We start from the raw sequence: 22673 nt of genomic DNA, 5'->3' as shown, positions 1-22673 counted from the left end.
TTCTTCCTCTTCTCCTCTTCCTCTTTCTTCTTTTCCTCCTTCTTCCTTCTCTTCCTCCCTCCGTTTTCTTCTCCTTCTTCCTCTTCTCCTCTTCCTCTTCTTCCTCTTCTCCTCTTCCTTTCTTTCTCTTTTTTCTTCTTCCTTCTCTTCCTTCCTCCTCCTCCTTCTTTTCTTCTTATTTTCCGTCCTCTTCTCCTCTTCCTTGTGCTTCCTTTCCTCCTCTTCCTTTCTTCTTTCTCTTTTTCTTCTTCCTTCTCTTCTCCTTTTTCCTCTTCTCTTCTTCCTCTTTTTCTCCTTCTTCCTTCTCTTCCCTCCTCTTCTCTTCTCCTCTTCCTTTTCTTCTTTCTCAACTTCTTTTCTCTTCTTCCTTTTCTTCCCTCCTCCTCCCCTTTTCTTGTTCTTTTTCTTTTCCTCTTCCTCCTCCTTTTTCTTCTTCCTCTTCTCCTCTTCCTCTTTCTTTTCCTCCTTCTTCCTTCTCTTCCTCCCTCCGTTTTCTTCTCCTTCTTCTTCCTCTTCTCCTCTTACTCTTCTTCCTCTTCTCCTCTTCCTTTCTCTTTTTTCTCCTTCTTCCTTCCTCCTTCTTTTCTTATTTTCCATCCTCTTCTCCTCTTCCTTGTGCTTCCTTTCCTCCTCTTCCTTTCCTCTTTCTCTCCTTTTTCTTCTTCCTTCTCTTCCCTCCTCCTTTTTTCCTCTTTTCTTCCTTTTTCTCCTTCTTCTCTTCCCTCCTCCTCTTTTTTCTTCCTCTTCTCCTCTTCCTCTTTTTTCTCCTTCTTCTTCCCTCCTCCTCCAACTCTTTCTTCTTCTTCCTCTTCTCCTCCTCTTCTCTTCCTCCTTCTTTTCTTCTCCTTCTTCTTTTTCTTGAGGTAGGATCTCACTCTGATGCCCAGGCAAGAGTGCAGTGGCATGATTACAGCTCACTGAAGTCTCAAACTCCTGGGCTCAAGTGCTCTTCTTGCCTTAAGCCTCCTGACTAGCTGGAACTACTGGCACACACCACCACATCCAGCTAATTTATTTTATTTGTAGAGATGGGGTCTTGCTATGTTGGCCAGGCTGGTCTTGAATTCCTGGCTTCAAGCAATCCTCTTGCCTTGATTCCAAAGTGCTGGGATGACAGGTGTGAACCATTGTGCCCAGCCTACTCTCTGTACTTCAATGAAAATCTATGGTTCATTTTTATTTTTATTTTTTTTCTTGAGATGGAGTTTTGCTCTTGTCACCCAGGCTGCAGTGCAATGGCACGATCTCAGTTCACTGCAACCTCCTCCTCCTGGGTTCAAGCAATTCTCCTGCCTCAGCCTCCTGAGTAGCTGAGATTACAGGCACCCGCCACCACGACCAGTTAATTTTTGTATTTTCAGTAGAGACAGGGTTTCATCATGTGGGCCAGGCTGGTCTCGAACTCCTGACCTCAGGTGATCCTCCTGCCTTGGCCTCCCAAAATGCTGGGATTACAGGTGTGAGCCACTGTGCCTGGCCTATGGGTCATTTTTAAAGTCACAGTAAAGGATAGTATGTTTATGTAAGACTTCTCTTCCATAAAAACACATCACGGCTTTAGAGGTACATCTCTCAACAAAAGAGTCTTTACCCATTTCTTCGAGAAAATGACCTTACTCTTTTGTTCATCTTTCTCCTCTTATTGCATCAGGTTTAAATCTCTGAAATGGAGAGGGATGATTTTTGCAACTAAAAGCATTTGCTAGACCTAAGGCTAATGCCTTATTAAAGTATTTTAGTGAAAACTCAAGGTATAGGACAGAATAGACTTACCATTATATCCGGCGCATGTGTACCAAGAAGCAGTTCAGGAATTGTACCTGAAAATGAAATCTGCAGTGGGAGTAGGCACTCTCCATGGTATACATCTCTGGAGAAACCTTTGATCCTGGATGACTCTTACAGAACTGCAGGTTTGGCAGTTTTACAGGGAGGATAAAGTTATTCTAGAGAATATGATACAGAAATTTCCTTCAACTTATGTATTTCCTGAAGCTCAATGATAAATCTATTATTTATAATGTAGAAAAGTACTTAACTCAGCAACACATGAGAACGACAACTATTCATTGCACACCTCTGTTATGGGCAATGCACTCTTAAAATATACTTAAAATGATTATAATCTCAAGCTACTTCACCAAGACTTATTTCACCCTCCAATAAGTTGAAAGTCTGAATTTGCCATGAAAAATAGTATATAACAATATATTGTTATGATATTGATACATTTTTTTTTTTTTTCTTTTTTTTTGAGAACGGAGTCGTCGCTCTGTCGCCAGCCCGCTGGAGTGCAGTGGCGGAGTCCTGTAGCTCACTGCAAGCTCCCGTTCCGGGTTTACGCATTCTCCTGCCCCAGCCTCCCGACCGTAACCGGACTAACACGCGCCCCCGCAACCCTCGCCCGGGCCTAGTTTTTTCTATTCTTTACTAGAGACGGGCCGTTTCACCGCGTTAGCCAGGATGGTTCGATCTCCTGACCTCGTGATCCGCCCGTCCTCGGCCTCCCACACAGTGCTGGGATTACAAGCTGTGAGCCGACCGCGCCCGGCACGATTTGATACACTTTTTTGATCACCTACTGTTTTGAGGGAAAATGTTAAGGCATCATACGGGGTTACAAACTGCATGAATCTGACAAAGACTTGTCCATTAAAGAGTTGGATAACTGCATACAGTAGCTCTAGCTATACTCTCAAGCACCAACATGCTGGCCAGTTAGAACTGAATGTGCTGTAAGTTTGCTGGGCGGTGGCTCACGCTTGTAATACCCCAGCACTTTGCGAGGCCCAAGGTGGGCCGGATCACGAGGTCAGGAGATCGAGGCCATCCATGGCTAACATGTGAACCCCCGTCTCTACTAAAAATACCCAAAAACAATTAGCCGGCGCACGGTGGCGGGCGCCTGTAGTCCAGCTACTTGGGAGGCTGAAGCACGCGGGAGAATGGCCATGCAATCCCGGCACGCGGGGCCATTTGCAGTGAGCTGAGATCCCACTGCCCTCCAGCCCCTGGTACAGAGTGAGACTCTGTCTCAAAAAAAAAAAAAAAAAAAAGAGCTGAATGGTGCTGTAAGTAAACTGCACTGGATTTCAAAGACTTAACATGAAAAAAGAACGTAAAATCTTTCATTAGTAAGTTTTAATAATGATTATATATTAAAATGGTAATAATTTCAACATCTGGGTTAAATAAAATTACATATGTGACTTGCATTATATTTCATTTGGCAGTGCTGATCTACATAATTATAGTATCACCTACTGAGTGTATCTACTGTATGCCAGGTAGTTTTATATCAATTATTTGTAATCTTCCATAAGGGAGGTATTCCAGATAAGAAACCTGAGGTTGTCAAAGGCATATTAATTTATTTTTCTACACACCTTGTATTTTCTATGCACCAAGAGCTGCCACAGGCAGTGAGGATAAAACAAAGCAAAGTCCCTACCCTCATGGAACTTATGAACCAGTGGGAGAGAAAGCTAATAAGTATAGTAAGTAAGTATAAAAAATAGGTCAGGCAGTGACAGTAAAAGAAGATGAAGTCCATTAAAAAAATGGAGGGTGACCGGAATTGGAGTGAAGGCAGAAGGTTTGGGGGGATGGCTATTTTTTAAGATAACAAACTCTAAGAAGGGGCTATCTAAGCAGAACCCGAATGAAGTCAGGCAGTGAGCCCTGTGAACATCTACCTGGCCAGGAGCTTCTGGGAAGAGGGAACAAGGACTGAGGTGTATAGTGTGTGTGGGGGGGGGCGGGGGGGGGGTGGTGTGTGTACGTGTGCATGCATGTTTTGCACTCTGAAGGAACAGTTGGAGAGTCAGTGGTGCTAGAGAGCAGTAAGCAAGAGGAAGCATGGAAACAGTTTACGTAGGGACTTGGAAGCCACAAGTAGGAAATGTTGAAGGATGACTTTGGCTGCTCTATGAGGCATGGACTATTGTGGGGCATGCTTGGAACCCAGCAATAGACGCCAGAGCACTTTGAGAGGTCAAGGCGGGTGGATTGCTTGAGGTCAGGAGTTCACCAGCCTGGCCAACATGGCAAAACCCTGTCTCTACTAAAAATACAAAAAGCCGAGTGTCATGGTGCACACCTGTAGTCCCAATGACTCAGGAGGCTGAGGCACGAGAATCACTTGAACCAGGCAGGCAGAGGTTGCAGTGAGCTGAGTTCACACCACCGCAGTCCAGCCTGGGCAACAATGGGAGACTGTCTCAAAAAAAAAAAAAAGAAAGCCAGATACTTGTTAGGAGGCAACTGCAAAGGTGCAGGACAGGGAGGGCTAACAGTGAGAGAGCTAGAGCTTCAACAAGGTCTGTCTGACTTAGCCACTGTAAGATACAAAGTAAAACAATGTAAAAATTATCCCAGTAATTTGAACTGCAAAAATCAAATATCTGGGTAATTCAAATACATTTCAAAATATATTTGGGAGTCTGTGGTTATCAGAACTGGCAGTCAAAAATTACCATCTAACCTCATAGGATAGTAGTTTATCTCTGTCCCTTGCTTTCTGCCAATTTAACCTAAGGCAAGTGGACTTGAGATCCGTTAATTGGCAGAGCGGGATTGTAGGACCTTTAAGTCAAATTCAGATAAGGCAAATCAGCTTTTCTTTTCTGCCAAAGAAAAGTGTTTGGTGGAGCCAGATGACAATTTTGTAGCCTAAACTATTTGCACTGGCTCTCTCTACCATCTGAATTCACTCCCGTTATTGTTAATTCTGAGTTTAAGCATAGCCATACAAGCAAGACATAGTTAAGGAAGGAACTAGAAATTGGCCGTGTCTTGGATATATGTATATATGAGTATGGGTAACCTCACTCAAGGAGTCTGTTTTTATGGACAGAAGTACTTTAAAACAGAAAGCATCCTCAAGGTCAAATGTCATACAGGCCAAGTTCTTCCTCTGAGAGGTAAATTACTATTTAAAGCAGTTACCCAGTTTCAAATGAAAACAAATACAGACCATTCCCAAGGACACTCAAAAGCCATGTCATGAAAAAAGGAGGCTCAATCCTGACCCTCTAGGTTGGTTTATTTACTTTGACGGAACTCACTGGAAAATTGTTCAACTCTACGCTTCACTGTGCCTGTGCAGGATGTGTTTTCTGGGCATTGGATGTAGAACTTGTCAATCAGGCACTTTCCTGGAGCACTAAAATGTACAGATTACACACATCAAAGGCAGGCTGCAGCCACTGTAGCTGAAATTTACAGAAATCTGTGTGGCTAGTAACTGGATAAACAACGAGACTAATGACCTTGTTCTGCATTAATCTCTCAATGGCTCAGTTGGTACTGCAAGAAGGTTGTGGCTTTGGCTGCTAGCCTCAAACCAGGGATTATATGCTTGCCCAATGCCAACGGAGCCCAGGAAGCCTGAGAATACAGCCCCAGTCCATCCATTTTATGAGGTGCATTTACCACAATTCAAGAAACACATCCATTACCATATCCATCCAGGAAAGAGATTTATAAAAATTCCTTGGCCATGCCTCCCCTTTCAGGGAGTTTCTTATAGAAGGCCCCAGGTTTTCCTTGTTTTCAGGGTCTCTCCATTGCCCCGCAAAAGCAAGATAGAATCCTTGATCTATGTTCCTCTTTTGGCCAGAAATAAATTTCAAAAAGGTTGTATCTGTAAAGAAAAGGGAAAGGAAGAATCGAAGTTGACCAGTGAACTTGATCAGCATCCACTTTTAATTTGGGACATTTGGGGAAAAGGTACATTGAAAATAGAAGGTGCTTTCTAAGTGCCAATAAAAATTGCTCTAGAGTCCCTTCCACACAATTGGCAAAGGCTGAGGGTTGCTGCTGGCAGGAGGCAACTGAAGGAGATGGAGCATCTCAGGAGGAGTCTGCACCCTAGGCCGCCTTGGGCCATGCCAAAGGGACCTAGGAACCCTGGAACCCTACCCACCCTCCAGCCCTGCTGCTTTCATCACTTTGTACACAGTTCACACTGAAAAGCTTATATTGGAAAATAGCTCCCAATGAGCCCCGGAAATGGCACCCTTGGTGGGGTTACCTTAGGTTAGAAAGGATCACACTGAAGTGCATTCAGCTAAATGCCCTATGTACTACACCTGTGGTACTCCTGTTACTTCACAGTCAGCCCTATCAATAATCTTCACTGCATTGTAAACTTGAGATACCTCTGCCTGGGATACATAATCACTTTCTATTTTAAAACATAGATTTTGGTGGCACTTACACAGTCCCAAGAAACAACTCTTATATACCTTTCTAGTCACTCTCCCCACCTCTGAGTCCTGACAACTGTTGTTGGGGGTATTTTATCCACATAAACATTACTACTTTCTCAGGCCATTATACTAAGACTGTTTTTAGAGCTGCTGTAATGTGTGTTAAATGTCTCACAAAAAAGTACTGTTTCCGGTGTTATTTTCTTCATTCATTTATGAATTCATTAAGAGCTCAACATAAACACGAGTTAAGGCATATTCATCCTGTTCTTAAAATGTTCTCTCATCACACTCACTTGGGGGGTAACAACCGCTTCAATAGCCTTTGTAACACAACTGATGGAGGCGTGGAGATGGTCATAGTGTGGACACGAGAGTGTAACACTGTCCCCATTTGCTCCTGTGGTAAGGGTTCCTAGGCCTTCAGAAGTTTTTGATTTTGCAACTTAACAGGTCCCCTTAAAAGGATCATCTTTGCCTCATGGACTAATAATACCTTACATTTGTAAATATTTTCACATGCATTATCTCACTTAATAGTACGGTATTATTATATCCATTTTTCAGAGAGGAAACGGACTCTGGGAGAGGTTAAATGGCTTGCCTGAGGTCACCAATGGCATGAGAGGGAGTGGCAGGGCCCATCTCCAACCCAGGATTTCTGACTTTTCGCATCACAGTATTTCAAAGCTGTCTATTTTAGTTACTTCCATAACAATAGAAGTGAAGGGACCTATAGTTTTTTAACCTTAAAAACACAAAGGTTTCTGATTGAGTGGCCTATAAGAAAAGATCTCTGTAGTTTATCAACGAGAGGGTTTCAAATTATCGGGATCAACTGTGATAGTGAGTACTTTGATAAAAATATTAACATTGGTTTTCCAGAATCTAACTTCTGTGAAAAAAACTATATGGTGCACCCTATCATGTGTAGAAAAAAAGGACCACTATACACAACGAACATATCCACACGTGTTGGGGCAACGTTCTCTTCCCAAATGTGGCCGCAGAAGAAAGTGCGAAGCGTGCTGAAATAAGACAATATTTACGACTGAAGAAATTCGGCTTCACATACCAGTAATTATGAACAAGACATTTTCCCTAATAAAAGTACTCCAAAACGAAATATAGAGAAACTGTTTCCCTATGTTCTCTTTATTTTATTCCATGTGCTCAAGAATGGTCACAGAAAGAGGCAAAGGGAGCAGAAAGAGAAAGAAAGAGAGCTATATAGAGAACCGGCCTCTGCTGAGGGTTGGTTTTGCTTTAGAAACTGGAATGTGTCCAGGCTTGATTTTTATTTTCAATTCACATTTCAGATCCAGCTCCCCAAACTCTTTGATCTTTCTCCCTGTCTCCTTACCCGGAAGAGAACCCTTGGCCTTCTCAGCTGGGAGCTGGGAGCACACGTGGAAAGACTGGCTCGGATCCATATTCTTGCCAAATTTAGTCACACAAAGGGGCCTGCGAGGGAAAAAAGAAAGGATGAAAGCGGCAGCCGCCGCGACTTCAAAGGCCGTGCCGCCGCGCCGGGCCCAGCGCAGGCGCCGCCCTCAGCCGATATAAAGCGCGACTCGCGCGCGCGGGCGGCCTTTTCGCGCGCGTCCCCGACCCGGGGGGCGGGCTGAGGGACGAGGAGGGCCAGGGCGAGGAGGACCCAGAGCTGGACGCCGCGGCTGTGCTACCCCCCCGGCCTTCCGAGGCCGGTCCCCATGCCGAGTTCAGGCGCCTGAGAAAAGTTTTTCAGAAAGGAGGGACAAGAATGTCCCGTCCTGCCCACAAAATGAGCAGTCCTGTGGCCCGCAAAATGACTCCAGCTCCCACCTCCATTCCAGCTCCATTCTAGGCATTCCCCATGCGTGGGAGCCCGGGTTCCCGTCGCGGAGAGCAGCCGAGTGACGAGGGCGCGTGGCCGGGCCCTGTCTGGCTCGTTCAGCTCCCCTGTGCCTGCCTCGCGTTCCTGGTTCCCGTGCGCTCTCCTACCGGCGTGATTCCACTCCCTCTTGGGCAGTCTTAGGACGTGTACCCTCGCCTCCCAGCTGGCAGAGGGGCGGCCTGGAGAGCGGGGTGGGTTGCGCCCCTTGCCCGCGGGCCGCGGGAGGAGGCGGCCCTCTGGACAGCCGCGCCCGGGACCCCCACCCAGCTAGGCAGGGACGCGGGGCTCGGCCTGCACTGGCCCAGCGCGGGGAAAGCCGCAGGAGGGCGGGAGGGGTGGTGGACCCCGCTCGCTCGAGCCCCGCGAGGCTGCGCCGAGCTGCAGACGCCAACGGGCGCCGGCCTCGCGGAAGCCCGACGTCCGCAGGCGGCCGGATTTGGGAACGACTTTTTCACGGTCCCACGAGTTCCCTGATACCCCGGAGGGTGGGGGGTTGAGTTTGTTTGTCTTTAGGAGGCGGAAGAAGCGGAAGCACCCCTGGGACACAAACTGCCATTTCCCTCGCCCCCTTCTCTCCTTTTCCGCGAAGTCCGCTAAACTGAAGATGCCCACAGCTTTCGTCTCCAGGCGAAGACGGGGTGGGAATTCGAGGGGGTCGGAGTTCCGCCTCTGGAGTCACATTATTCGTTTTCTAGCCCTTCTCCTCGGCTCCTGAGTATCCTCTTCCGTAGGCCCCGCCACCTCCTTCCTTTGGGATCCCACCAAAGTTGTAGCTGGGAGAGAGTCCAGGCCACACAAAGGGGAAGACCTGGAGCCTGGGCGGGGGTTAGGACCGAGGGGGCGGAGAGGACTCGAGGGGCACCTTGCTTTTCTCTCGTCCTTGTAATTAAGGACTCACTGGACTGTCTGTAGCCGACTCGAGTTGGCAACAAAATCGCCGGGGGGGAGGGGTTTTCTGGTGTGAGTGGGGGTCACTCCTCTGGCTCTGCTGCCCGCTCCCGAGCTTGACTGGGCTCCGCTTACCCCGTGGGCAGCGAGGCCGTCTCTTCTCCCCGGCTACTCTGTTCTTGTGCCGGGTGGGCGCCTCGCCCCCCACGCACAGTTGAGGCGACGGCGCCCGATGTAGAAGGAAGTGTTGATATAAAACAAGTTTGCTCCCAAACTAAACCCAAACCAAGCAAAGCCACCAGGAGGGGAAAAACCAGCAGCAATCCAGCCAGCCCCTAGCAATTGTTTTCACGGTCGGAATTAAATCACATCAAAACGCCCCCTGAAACCCACATCCTGAAGGAGTGAACCTACAACAGCCAACCTCCAGTCGTTCGCTCGAGTTCACACGAACAACTTGCCTCTAACATCCGAGTGAAGGGGGCGGCGGGCGGCGGGTGCCTCTCCCGCACCGCACCCACCACATCCCGGACCTGGGATCCCACTCGCACCCGAAGAGGCGGCTGCTTATGTTAATACCAGCCCCCACAAGAATTAGAAAAGACCGCCTGGTGACAGAATTGCCTATGCCAGAAACTACACGGAATCCATAAGGGAGGGGGAAGAACGTCTTCCCCGGGTTACTTCGCCCCTCCTGCGTCCTCCTGCTTTTTCCAAAAGAAAGACTTCACGTGGAAGTGTCAACCTCTCTCCGAAACGAAGCTTTACAAATTTGGGGCGCATGGATTTTACTAAAGCCCCTTCTAAGTGCTGCTCATCAGAAGAGTTACAACAATCCTAAAGACAATCAGCTAACACCAGTTACACCACTGTAAGGAAAACAGCCACGCAAATAGAGCAAGGTGCTGGGTTATTTCGTTAGAAACAATGTTTTCAATGGACAGGGTCACAGTAAAATAACAAACGCAGCCACCTACCCTTGGCCCTTCAAGTAAACAGTTTCCACTATTGTTCTAAAAATTCGCATCTTCTTGAGCTTCTAACCTTCAGGAAACCTGGAGCATAGGCTCCAAATGACTCGGGGAATCCAGCGAGTTAACATGAAGGAGAAAGTGGCATCTGAATTAGTTTCAGCACTTAAACAGCGGGGGGATGTAAGAGTCATCATTTAATCTCTCTTTGGCTTCCAGAAACTACCCCCTAGCCATTCTGTGTTCCTCCCTCCCCCTCCTGAGGGTTTGATGAAAAGGAACCTCTATTCTGCTTTGGTGAAACTGCATTTTCTAGTTGTTTTCCTATTGGTCAAATTGGTGCAGTTATGGGAGGACTTTTGACTTTATTTTCCCATATGTCTTTTAAGAACGGGGCTATAAATGTCTGACACAGCTATATGTTCACCTCTCTGGGACACTCACTCACACTGGTGCATAACTTTAAGGGAAGTGACATACCACCATCATCCAAAAACAAAAATTGGGTTTCTCACACACTGTAGCAGAATATACTCCTTTTCTTCTCTTGAGGCATAGCATTGTCAGCTATTAAAAGTGGACTTAATGTTTTACTTTTCCTGGATTCCTTCACCAACCCCTTAATTTTAACCCAATCTCCCAGATAGAATTTACATGTGACTACTGGCCATATTCTAGGGACCAACTGGATCCTTCGTAAAGTTTTAAAAATTGCTTCCTAGTAAATTCTCATTCCCAAGAAGTAGTAGTTATTAGTAGGTGAAGTTTTAAGTGCTCACTTAGATACAGCATTGTTAAAATCTTTACCCATTCAATGTTCAGCAGCCTGAAATTTCACCTTTAGGAAAAGAAGAGGAATCTTTGCTAGACCATTCCTATATAACGGAGCAAAATCTGATTTTGTAGTGTTTTCCTTATTTTAAACTTAAGGGAGATGAAGATACATTTCTTTATGTCCTTTGTTTACTGTTCTGAAGTTTTACAGATGGCTACTCTATTGGATATAATAATTTGCCTAGATTTTTAACAGAGGAGGTTTGAGAACCAAGGGACAAAATGTAATGTGTTTTCAAACTTCAGCTTCCCTTCTGCTGTAACTTTCACAAAGTATCTCCTGAAAACTCCTGTCTTTGTACAAAATGCATCAAAGACACAGTGGAGACTGAGGAATTTTTGAGGTTGTATTCGGATTTGCATCCTCAAGGGTTCCTTTCAGCTCGCAGTCCAAGGTGCCAGGGACTACCCCGTCCTCCCTCCCTCTTCTGGCTTTGCTCTCCTGAGTCCTTTTGCCTTCTCTTCCCCCTTCTTGGATTATCTTTTCATTCTCGATGAGGTTCCCACACACTGCGGTGTGTGTCTCTGAAAACCCACGAGAGACCTAGCACAACTCTCCGTACATCCCGTGGTGAGGACAGAATGAAAGAGATATTGTTTAAAAAGCAATAATTAAAATCTAATCTTCAGTTCCTTCTTCCTCGTCATATTTTTTCTCGGTAAGCCTGGAGATTTTATTTTCACTAGCGTGTTCCCTTGTCTCCAAAGAGCGTGTGTGTGATATTATATTCGGGAAAGCCACAACTCTCTTTTCCTTGTCCTTCTGTTCTCTCTTAATAGTTGAGCAATGTCTGTTATATTTTCCCCTTTTCCTTCTTTTCTCAGTCCCAGATTCCCGCCTCTCCCCACTGTCAGAGCATCTATCAATGTGGTGTCGATCACAGCGGCGGCGGCTTTCTCTTTCATCTTCCTCCCCCGGCCAGAGCGAGGGAGGGAGAGTGGGAGGCGTCAAGGAGGTAGGGGAGAGACTGGCAGAGGAAAAGGAGTGGGTGGGTGGGGGCCAAGAAAATAGATACTTAGATGATGAAGTCAAGCCATTGCGGCAATGTTTCTTGTCAATTTCACGCGGGCAAAGTGTGCCTCTCGGTGGGTTATAAGCAGGGCCGGGTCATTCCTTCTCTCGCCAAGTTGCCTGATCCTTCCCTCCAGGCGCGCGCGCACACACACTCACACACCCCAAAACCAATACTCGTCCTACGGGATCTGGGAAAAGAAAAAGAAAAAAAACCCTCAATCACCACCTCCTTCTCGCCGACTCCCCCTCACCCCCCGCCTCCCCTCCAGCGGGCAGCCAAGGAGAGCTGGAGGCGGGGGAGGGGAGAGGGAGGAGAAGCGACGCAAGTGGGTAGCTTTACAGCGCCGGCTAGGCGCGGGAGGAGGAGAAGCAGTGGGGAGGCGCAGCAGCTCACCTGCGGGGCAGGGCGCGGAGGAGGGACCCGGGCTGCGCGCTCTCGGGCCGAGGAACCAGGACGCGCCCGGAGCCTCGCACGCGGCCGAGCTCGGGGTGTCCCCTCCCCTCGGCTGGGCGAACCCAAGGGGCGCAGCTCTTTGCTTTGACAGAGCTGGCCGGCGGAGGCGTGCAGATCGGCGAGCCGGCGAGCCAAGCTGAGAAACTCGAGCTGGGAACAAAGAGGGGTCGGGCTGAGTGTGTGTGTCGGCTCGAGCTCCGGGCAGAAGCACTTGGGCCCGAGGTCCCTGCTGTGACTCCCCGAGACTCCGCCGTGCCCTCCAGTGCGGAGTCCCCGCGCTTGCCGGCAAAAACTTTATTCTTGGCAAACTTCTCTTTCTCTTCCCCGCCTCCTTGGCCCCCACCTTCTCCTCCTCCTCCTTCTCTAGCAGATTAAATGAGCCTCGAGAAGGAAAACCGAAGCGAAAGGGAAGAAAATAAGAAGCTCTAAAACGGACATCTCTAGCGTGGGTGGCTCTTTTTTTCTTTTTCTTTTTTTCCCACCCTTCAGGAAGTGGACGTTTCGTTATCTTCTGATCCTTGCACGTTCTTTGCTGGGGCAAACGGGGCTTTTGCCCAGACCCCTCTCTTTTCTCGACAAAAAAACTACTAAGTCGGCATCTGGGGTAACTACAGTGGAGAGGGTGTCCGCGGAGACGCGCCGCCGGAACCTCCTCTGCACTTTGGAGAGTGGTGTTCCCTCCAGAACCAGCGTCCTCCGCGCGCAAATCCCGGCGACGCGGGGGGCGTGGGGTGGCCGCCGGGGCAGCCTCGCCTAGCGCGCGCCGCGCAGACGCCCCCGGAGGCGCCAGCTACCGCGGCCCCTCGCCGCCAGTGCCCTTTTCGGCCTTCGGGTGGCGGGCGCCGGCGTCGGTCTCGCGCAAAGCGGGAAAGCGCGCGGCCGGCCGGGATTCGGGCGCCGCGGCAGCTGCTCCGGCTGCCGGCCGGCGGCCCCGCGCTCACCCGCCCCGCTTCCGCCTGCTGTCCTCCTGCACGAACCCTTCCAACTCTCCTTTCCTCCCCCACCCTTGAGTTACCCCTCTGTCTTTTCTGCTTTTGCCGCGGGTGCTCCCACAGCGGAGCGGAGATTACAGAGCCGCCGGGATGCCCCAACTCTCCGGAGGAGGTGGCGGCGGCGGGGGGGACCCGGAACTCTGCGCCACTGACGAGATGATCCCCTTCAAGGACGAGGGCGATCCTCAGAAGGAAAAGATCTTCGCCGAGATCAGTCACCCTGAAGAGGAAGGCGATTTAGCTGACATCAAGTCCTCTTTGGTGAACGAGTCTGAAATCATCCCGGCCAGCAACGGACACGAGGTGAGCGGGCCGCTGCCCCAGTTCCGAGAGGCGTGGCGGGTCCCTGGGAAACGCAGAGAGGGAGAAAGGGAGGGAAGGCGCCCGGCCGCCCGGCCGAGGGTCCCGAGTAGATCCCTCGTTTGTTTTGGGGTGTGTGCGTAGCTGGGGCCCCGGTCCGCATTGCATATGTGCGTGTGTGTGTGTGTGTGTGTGTGTGTAGAATGGTGAGGTAGAGGGGCAGGGAAACTTATTCCAACTGGATCAGTTTAGGGGGTTCGGTGGCTGAACGATTGGTTCGCGGGCAGGAAAACATGCCCTTAACCCACAGTGTTTCGCCTTCGGTCTTTTTGTTGGGCTGAGGAGTGCCAGGCTTTAAAAGCGAGTATGGCTGAATAACGATACTGAGAAATTCTTCCGTGGGACGGAAAACAAAGTGCACCCGCTATCTTTTGGTAGATGTCTCTGCAAAAGTGCGTTAAACCACCAGAGGCTTAGGTGGAGACGAGCAGAGCCACAGGCAGGAGGAAGGGGAGGCGGGCGTGGGCTGGGGCAGGCGGGGCCGTCCCTACCACCGCCGAGACGGGCCGCAGGGAGCCGGCCGGCCAAGGGGGCGCGCGCCCGGGCTGCGGGGGCGGTGCGGGGTTCAGTCCCTACGGCCCCAGAGCCTGGGCTGGCAGCTGGGAGCTGTGGGTGCGCGGAGCCGAGCCACCCCAAGCTGTACCGCCTCCAACTCTAGTTTTCTCCAACCGCCATCACTTGGAAACAAACCCAAAACTTTTATTTGGGGTTTGGGACCGGATCAGGCCTTAAATCTATGCAAAAGAAAGGCGGAGAAGTGGCGGAAGCCGGGCACTAGTCCGGCAGGGCGGAAGGCGCGGGTCTTCTGGCCCGCTGCGGGCAATAGAGCTGGTAACCTGAGTAGAGTAAATAGAGACACGTGGGTGCTGGCTGGAGAAAGCGCGGAGCGGGGCCGCGTTGGAGGGCTGTTTGAAGCCTAGTCCAGAGCTGGTAGGGGGCGGATGGACCCTGATACTCGACACTCCACTGGTCACCCTTGTTCCACAACTGGGAAACCTTTCTCTGGAGGAAATCCGGTAGAAAAGTCCTGACACCCGAATGATTTAACCAACGCCTTTTCCCTCCAAAGAAACTTGAAGGATATACCTTTTTTTTTTTTTCCTTAAATGGCATCTTTCTACCCCCCAAAAGAAAGTGTGTGGTTTTGAGGGCGGGGACATTTTGGGTTTTAAACAGCGCGTTTAAGAACACCTCAGATCTGCCTTCTCTATCCCAATGGCAGAGGTGAGTACGCATTTTGAAAGGCTGGGGGCCTGCGTTCAGAGAACAGAAGGGTGTTCTTTACCCGTTGAATCCAGTTTGAGCGGGATGGGGGCGGGAGTAGGGTGCACCTAACCCCGCATAAAAGATTTGTGACTATTGTGTGTGCTAGGAAAAGGAGGTCAAAGGGAGGACACACGTCCCGAGAACCAAACATCCAAAACACAGGTTTTTTGCCAAACTCTCCTATTTGTAGAGCAGCCTCTCTTTCTACCCATTTTGCTAGTCCTGCCTTAGTCCGTAGATAATTTTGCCACCCACTTCATATTCTCCCCACTTTTCTGGTCTGGGTGAAGGACGCTGCGTTCGAATCCGAGCACTCTGGTGTTAAAGCGTTACACTTTGCTGGGTGTTAAGTGGGCATGAGGCCTGAGGGTGAAGGAGTAATACCACTGATTTGCACGTGGTTGAGTCTGTCTGGGTGGATGGTGATTACCAAAACTGATATCAACTGGGCTACTTTTTAGATGTCTATAACCTGACTCTCTAATTTTCCTCCCTTTAACCACAGAATCGTTCTACTTTTGTAAGCCTGCGCTCAGCCAGCCATAGTAGGTTATAAGCTCGAGTGGAGCTTCTACTGAAACTGCGCTCAGGGCAGTTGCCTTAAGACCTCATCTGAGTGGTTGGCTTGTTTATGTTTAAATGTCATTTTCAGTTGCAAAATGATATTTCAGCCTTCTTTTAATCAGATCTGATTGAAGTGAACAGTGGTTGAAGAGGCTATCAAAACCATCAACCCCATTAACTCCTACTCCTTTAATAGTAGGCATCCATGGAGCCTTGATATGGTTTAATAAACAGCAGTCAGAACAGGATGTGGATCATTCCCAAATTTAACTATATTTTTATTGGTTTTGTTATTATTTATATGTTTTGGTCTCGGGTGGATAATAATCACTCAAAAATACATGTTGACAAGAAAAAGATTTTGCAGTACTAAATACTAGCCTATGTCTGTCTCACAGAGTAATAAAACAGAGTTGCCCCTAAACCTCTTCCTTTGAATTACCAGTGCACACACAATTGTATCATTATTGTCACAAACTCTAAGGTGATTTTCTTTCTTTTGGGTGTGGGGATTCATGATGTTAGGTGGCCAGACAAGCACAAACCTCTCAGGAGCCCTACCACGACAAGGCCAGAGAACACCCCGATGATGGTAAGACACCCATTCTACTTCTTCTGACTTTAGCAGATAAGGTGTGCAATTTGTATAAATAGGTGTGTTTTGTTATTTTTTAATTCAAGAAACTGGGACTAGGTCAGACTATGCCCACTATTTTAATAAAATAGTAAAGAAAACGCAGGAAACTTATGGCTTACCTCTAATGTATGTTATGTAATTTAAAAAGTGTTTTTGAATGAGTTAGGGACCTTTGGGTTTCAGGTGGGTTCCAGATTCTTTGAGGCAGAGGGAATGTCTATAATGAGTTTTCTCTTCCTCATCTTACTTTAAGTTCTAATTAGCTTAGATCCTTAGTATTTTAATATATTATTAAGAAAATGACAGTATATATTGATTTATTTTCCAACCAGAATAGTTTTGAGTGGATTTTCACTTGCAAAATTGCTGTTTCTTGTTCCTTATTACAGTGAAAAGGCGGTCAGTAAATGAGCAGAGCAGAATCTAACTTGTAAAAACATAAAACTTGTAATTAGGAATGTGCATATCAGAGATGATACACTTTCTCCGTATTTCTGATTCTTACTAAAAACTTTAAAATTACATACATATGTATTTAGACTTCAGGAGAATTCCTTGTGACTTTAAAAGAATCAAGTCACCTTAGGGTTTCCTTGTCAGCCTGTCTCTTCTCCATTAATTACTTAACAATTGGCCTAACTGAAATGAACTGTTTTTACATACAATATATTAACCAGGAGCAGGGGAGAGAGTTATATATTAGGCTTCTTCCTCAGCTACAAAATAGTTGCACAGATTAAGAAGAAGAAATATACATATCGAATGGAAATTTTTTGGCAAAATGATCTAAGTGTAGCACATAAAATTAAACCTCCCAGAGTTAATCCTTTATAAATTTGGATAGTTGCCTATATACTAGATAAGAACTCTTTCAGTAGAATCTAGAATTTTTCTGGAAATCTACAAGCACAGGTAGAATTTTTGAGTTTGTCTACAAGGCAAAACATAACTTCACGTGTATAAATCTGTGTGTGTAGCTAGATGGCCTAATATATTTATATTACAGTTTTAGATTTGTGTGTGTTCTGTATTTTTTAGTCCAGTTTGTTAGTGTTAGAACAAATTAAGTTAGATGGGTAACACTTAGTTTTGTAAAAACATCAGTCAATAGTGGAAGAACTGTTTGAACCACGTTTTTAAAACATCTGGTTTGCTGCTAAGCTATTTAAGAGAATAAATACTGTCAATCTAAAATAGAGCATAATAATCCAGTTACAGTATTTTGTAAACAAATCTTTTATGTAAGGTCTGATTTATCTTAGAACTATTAGATTTTGATATGAAAAATACAGTAATATAAAAGGGAAGTCATCATTGATTGTTCTTTGGATCCTCCCAGGAAAGCATCCAGATGGAGGCCTCTACAACAAGGGACCCTCCTACTCGAGTTATTCCGGGTACATAATGATGCCAAATATGAATAACGACCCATACATGTCAAATGGATCTCTTTCTCCACCCATCCCGAGAACAGTAAGTAACATGCTGATGTTGCAAATTATGTTCAGAAGTGCAAATTGATTCGTATTTTGGCAGAATGTTTATTTTTCCAAACTCATTGGAAATGCTTTCATTATATATAACTAGTCATTGCTAAATAATAAATTATGAGGAATGGCCACCTTAAAATAGTGCTACCTTTGATGTCTTGCCTTTGGAATTTTAGCTTTTGGCTTATTGATTAAAATAAATATGTAACAGATCGTAAGTTATAAAATCAAGTGAAGTTACATCAACAAATCCATGATTTTATGAGTATTGTACTTTCTATGGTGATAAGAGGAAAAACTGATTTATTTTTTCAGCTAAGTAAGGACTGTATAGCTTTTAATGCCCACTAGCTTTCTAGAATCTGAACTACTTTAGCTCATTTGGAGCTGAATGTTTGTTATGTTACTTTGGCTTTTAAAACAGTGTCTTATTTTATTGTATCAGTCAGTGTTTCGTTAGGATCGGTTTGGTGAGGATGAGTTATTTTTGCTTTATTGTCAATTGTAGAGAAAGCATCACTGAAAGATAACCCTAATGAAAGTTGTTCCTTTCTTTTAATCTTGTGGTTTAGTTAACTTTTAAAATTCTAAAAATGCAGTGGTATTATAACTGCATTATGCAAATACATAACATTATAAAGAATTTCGGGTTTGATGATATTTCTCTTAGGAAGTGGAAACCTCATTTAAGTGAGAAAACACCTAACTGGTAACTTGTGTAGTATGTAGATGTAAAATGTGCTGGTGATGGAGTTCTCTCTTAGAATTGGCCCACTGGCGGTGGTGACGGATTTTTTACTGACCCATCAATATATTTACCTTCTCTCCAGCCCCACTCTCCCTTTACCACGTAACCCCAATGAAAACACATGTGTGTGGGTCTCGGGGATTAGGGTTCCAGTCTCACTGACAGCCCTGGAGGTCAAATCTAGGATTGTAAAATGGAACCTATAGTGTTTGACTTATTTGCCCAGTGTTTCTACCAACTGAAAAAAATCAGTCACAAACATCTGGGAAGAGTAACGTGCTAATACCTTAGTGAACAAAATCTGGGAGTGAGAAGATTCACCAAAGTAGCAGAGAATAGTGGCTCAAAATCAACAGTTATCAACAAGAGTATTTGTGGTTATCATTACATGTAATCTTCAATTGTTGAAATGATACTTATATCAAATATGATCACTTTGAGCACTGTGATTTAGATGTTACTGTTATTATTTTCCAATAAAGTTCAAAAGGATATTTGATCTCTCAGCTAGGGAGTAAGATTGGAGATCTTGGGGTTCTAATCTTGAGGGAGATCTTGTGATGGTTGCTATAAGAAATAGGTATTTCATATTTTAAGGCTTTTCAAGTATTTAATGATAAAGATGTCTGTGTAATGAGGATGAACCTCCTACCTTAAAAGGAATTTAAAAAAGTGAAAATAGTTTAATATTTAGAGACCCCTCAAATAAATGCTTGAGTTTTAAAAGTTGTAGGAGACTTTAAATTTTTGAACAAAACATGCAAATATATAGATATCTTCTTAATATTTGGGAAGGTTTTTTGTTGTTTTTTGGAGGGGGTGGAGAAGGGAAGGAGAAGGGAAGGAGAATATGTTTTAGATAAGGAATAATTGAAGATGCCTGTTAAATCATTTTGCGAATAACAAATAATCTTGCCAAATCAAAGTACAGTGTTGGTGACAATAGAAAATAGCCACCAAAACAGCCTTATGTTTTTCAGCTGTGCGTATACAGCATTTGTGGAATTTATTTCTTAAAAAGATCAGCTACTTCTCCACTTCTCCTTTCAAAATGATAATTTTTAAAAATCAGTATAATGAAAATGTATTGGTATTTATAAATAATCCCTAAGAATATTGAAAATTAAGCTGGTCTTCCTCTTTATGCCAGCATTCTGCCTTGTGTTTCCAGTCTTTTCTCCCAATCTACCGGTATACTAGTCATTTTGAAATTTTGATAGAAAATATCTTTTGATGGAAGGTATTTATTGTTAGTATATGTATTAAAATTTTGAGGTCAGTGAATCAAACAGTCATTCATTGTTTAGGAAAGATTTGTGGCCAGAATAAATGTTGGTCTGGGGTAGAGTGTAAGAAAGGGGTGTGGTCAGGAAACAGTTACCCTGTTATCTGTTGCTTAGCTTTATTCTGTTGCATATTAGAATGTATTTATTTTAGGCATGTTTTCTTGAGATACTCTGCAGTTTGCACAATTCCAGAAGCTTTTCAGCTGTAACCACAAGACTATGTAAATTTTTTTTTTTTTAGGGTGCAACCGAAGTGAGTTACAATCTTTGGTTTTAATACCTAACAGCTGTTTTAATGTGTCTGAGATCAAAAACACTAACCGGAAGACAGCCGCTCTTCTTCACCCCTAACCACACTTCTGCCTTCTTGCTCTTTAACTCTGTCCTTAGCAGGGCTGAGTGTTTGTGTCACTAACATCCACAGTGATAGATTTTCATCTAGGGTGTCAGGAGCATGGTGACCATTTGTGTTTGGGCTTAGGATGGGAGCATTCCCTTGGCATCCTGCTACTTGAATTTGCATTACAAACAATTGCTTGTTTACTGCATCTGCTTCCCAAAAGTGTTAGGACTGGAAAAACACCTGGGGTGGGGGAGGGACCTGACCACTCCTTCTCTAAATAGTCTTTTGCTTGTCTGTGACTGCAGATAATCCAGAGGATACCAGCTGTGGCCACCTGGCATGCAGAGAAATGTTTCTGCTGGAATCTAATTATAAAAAGTGCATATGCTTTTTCTTATTTTTTAGACAAACGCTAATGTATGTATGCTCGAACAGATTTTACCTTTGACTAATATACAGTATTATCTGTTCAGGAGAACCACTTTAACCTACTCAGCTTTTTTTCTTCTCAAGGGGAATTTTAATTGGCAAATTACATCCTTCTAGAACTGGAATCCTTAGGGGTATGAATGTGTCTATACCAGAAGTCTTATGAATGAGTCTTTCACAGAGTTTTAAATAAGAATTCTTCGTTCAGATAAATTGGGTCTAAGAAGAAAGCACCTATCATGACATATTTGGTGTCAGCGTGAGTTCTTAGGGCATAGTAAACCTTGGCTTGAGTTGATCTTCTTCACAGAGAGTGAAGAGAAGATGCAGAAGCCTGCTAAATATTTTAGAGCCAGGACCCTGGAGAGTTTATTAAAAGCATACTCCCAAACCTTTCTTTCTCTGAACTTTATTTATGAAAATCCCTGTAGGCCAATGGTAAAGTATTAAAAGAAGAAAATCGTTCTTTACATCCCTAGTTTGGCTCTGGCAGTTGTGTGCCTGAACACCGTGTGAATGATGAGCTTGGCTAGCTTTAATGTAGTGAAAGTTCCCGCTGGCCTAATGCACTGTGGTTATTCATCTTAGGTGTCAATCTTCCATTTGTCCCGCATGCAACCCAAATGTTTAACACCTCAGAAAAGAAACATCTCATTTCTCTTCAGATGCTTGGGGAGGGAAAAGCAACACAGTGCAGGAAGCTGCAGCAAACGTTGCAGCTCAGTCACACCAAACCACAACACCTGGTCAGTGTAGCGCTGCGAACTTCATTGTTTTTGGTTCTTTGTGATCTTTCTAAGAGTCAATTTTTAGGTGAGAAAGGAAAGATAGGGGTGTTCTCATTTCAGCTATCTTTTAAAATGTTTATTTGTTTATTTTTTTTAAAGTAGAAATTGCTATGAAAATGTTCCATGAGTTCTAATTACCTTGCATAACTTAGTTCTGTTGTGACTTTTACCTTAAGGGAATCAACACTTTGGTTTCTATTAAACAGAATTATACCTATTATAACTTTGTCTTACCCTCCATATTTGTACTTGCTTATAAACAGCTAAAATCTGATTTTGTCATTGTTCACATCTGGAATTAAGGAACTAAGTTGGGCTTGTCTAATCAGTAAGCTTCTGAATATACCACTGTATGTGACATTTTTGGATACCTTTGAAAATAATCACGTAAATAATGTTCAAGGATAGACGGAGACTAAGGCTTATATCTCATGCAAGATTTTTAAGGTAGAGTATCTTTTCACTTTATTGCAAGAAGCTATTGCGTTTGACTTACCTATAATTTTCACTTTTCTATTTTAAGTTGTGCGCTTTTTGAGTTTTCCCTTCAAGTGGAGAATAAGTTTTAGAAAGTGTATTATTCTAACTCAAATGTATATATAGATGTCAGGAGAATGTGTGGGAAAATTCCTCAGAACCCCCAAAGTTTCCTGTTTGATCCCTCCTTAATTGCATTGCTACAGTTTGGGACAGGATCATAGTCAGAATAATTGGGAGCTCTTGCCATTCCCCCATCAAATACCTTATGGCCAGTTTGCTTATTTAAGTGTCCCAGGGAGCCATACTACATGTAACCCTTGCAGAGCTAATATTGTATTTACATACTTGGTCCTTACTCAGATAGTTTTTTTGAAATGACCCTAGTAGTTTCTTCTTCATTCATAAAGACATGAGAACAACCCAAAAGATAGTCTGAAAAAAAAAAAGACCACACACTAAAAAAGAGACCATTGGGCCAACGTGCAAAAACCTTGCTTTTGAAGTATTTTTTCCACCCACATTCAGGTCTTAAATTTGCTCTCATCAATCTCATTGTTTTGATTGAGTCTTTCCTGTGGTCCGAGACTCTTATGTGATTTAACAGAACAGAGATAGGGTCTCACAAATGGCACCCTCTGGACTTGAATTTGTAGACTCACAAGTACTTGCTATAATACCAATTTTGTAGCGGATGAGGGTTTTTTTTTGTTTGTTTGTTTGTTTTGTTTTTTTAAACGTTCTTTAGGCAGAACCATTTTGGGTTTTTGTGACTGAATTTTTTTTGAGCAATCAAATCACTTCATTTTTGACTCCTTTTGTTCCTCATTTATGTATCATAGACATGATTGGAATTTTATAAAGCTTATTTCCTTTTGATTTTTGGTAAAAGACTTGGAATTTAAAGAGAAAACATGCTAGCACTAGCACTGTCTGTGGCAAGCAGAAAAACATGTATGTTTTATTCCCAGGTAGAAGTAGAGCTCAGCATGATGTCGGTGCTGTTTTCCTGGGACTAAAGGTCCCTCTCTCTCTCTCTCTTT

The 22673-nt window shown here is 44.9% G+C and overlaps 1 protein-coding gene across 2 annotated transcripts in view; it reads left to right on the top strand.

The window, feature by feature from the left end:
• The first annotated feature begins 13039 nt into the window (after window positions 1–13039).
• Window positions 13040–22673, top strand: part of LEF1 (lymphoid enhancer binding factor 1) — a 126420-nt gene continuing 116786 nt past the window's right edge. For both annotated transcript variants that reach the window (XM_017853074.1, XM_017853073.1), the window contains exons 1-3: window positions 13040–13545; window positions 15958–16024; window positions 17409–17542. In XM_017853074.1, coding sequence (XP_017708563.1) covers window positions 13333–13545; window positions 15958–16024; window positions 17409–17542 — 414 coding nt within the window. In that variant the 5' untranslated portion in view covers window positions 13040–13332. The remainder of the gene's footprint in view (window positions 13546–15957; window positions 16025–17408; window positions 17543–22673) is intronic.

Source organism: Rhinopithecus bieti, unplaced genomic scaffold, assembly GCF_001698545.2.
Source record: "Rhinopithecus bieti isolate Rb0 unplaced genomic scaffold, ASM169854v2 scaffold_35322, whole genome shotgun sequence".
NCBI lineage: Eukaryota > Metazoa > Chordata > Mammalia > Primates > Cercopithecidae > Rhinopithecus > Rhinopithecus bieti.
The sequence above is the reverse complement of the archived record's forward strand: the minus strand, read 5'-3'. Positions and strand labels throughout refer to the sequence as shown.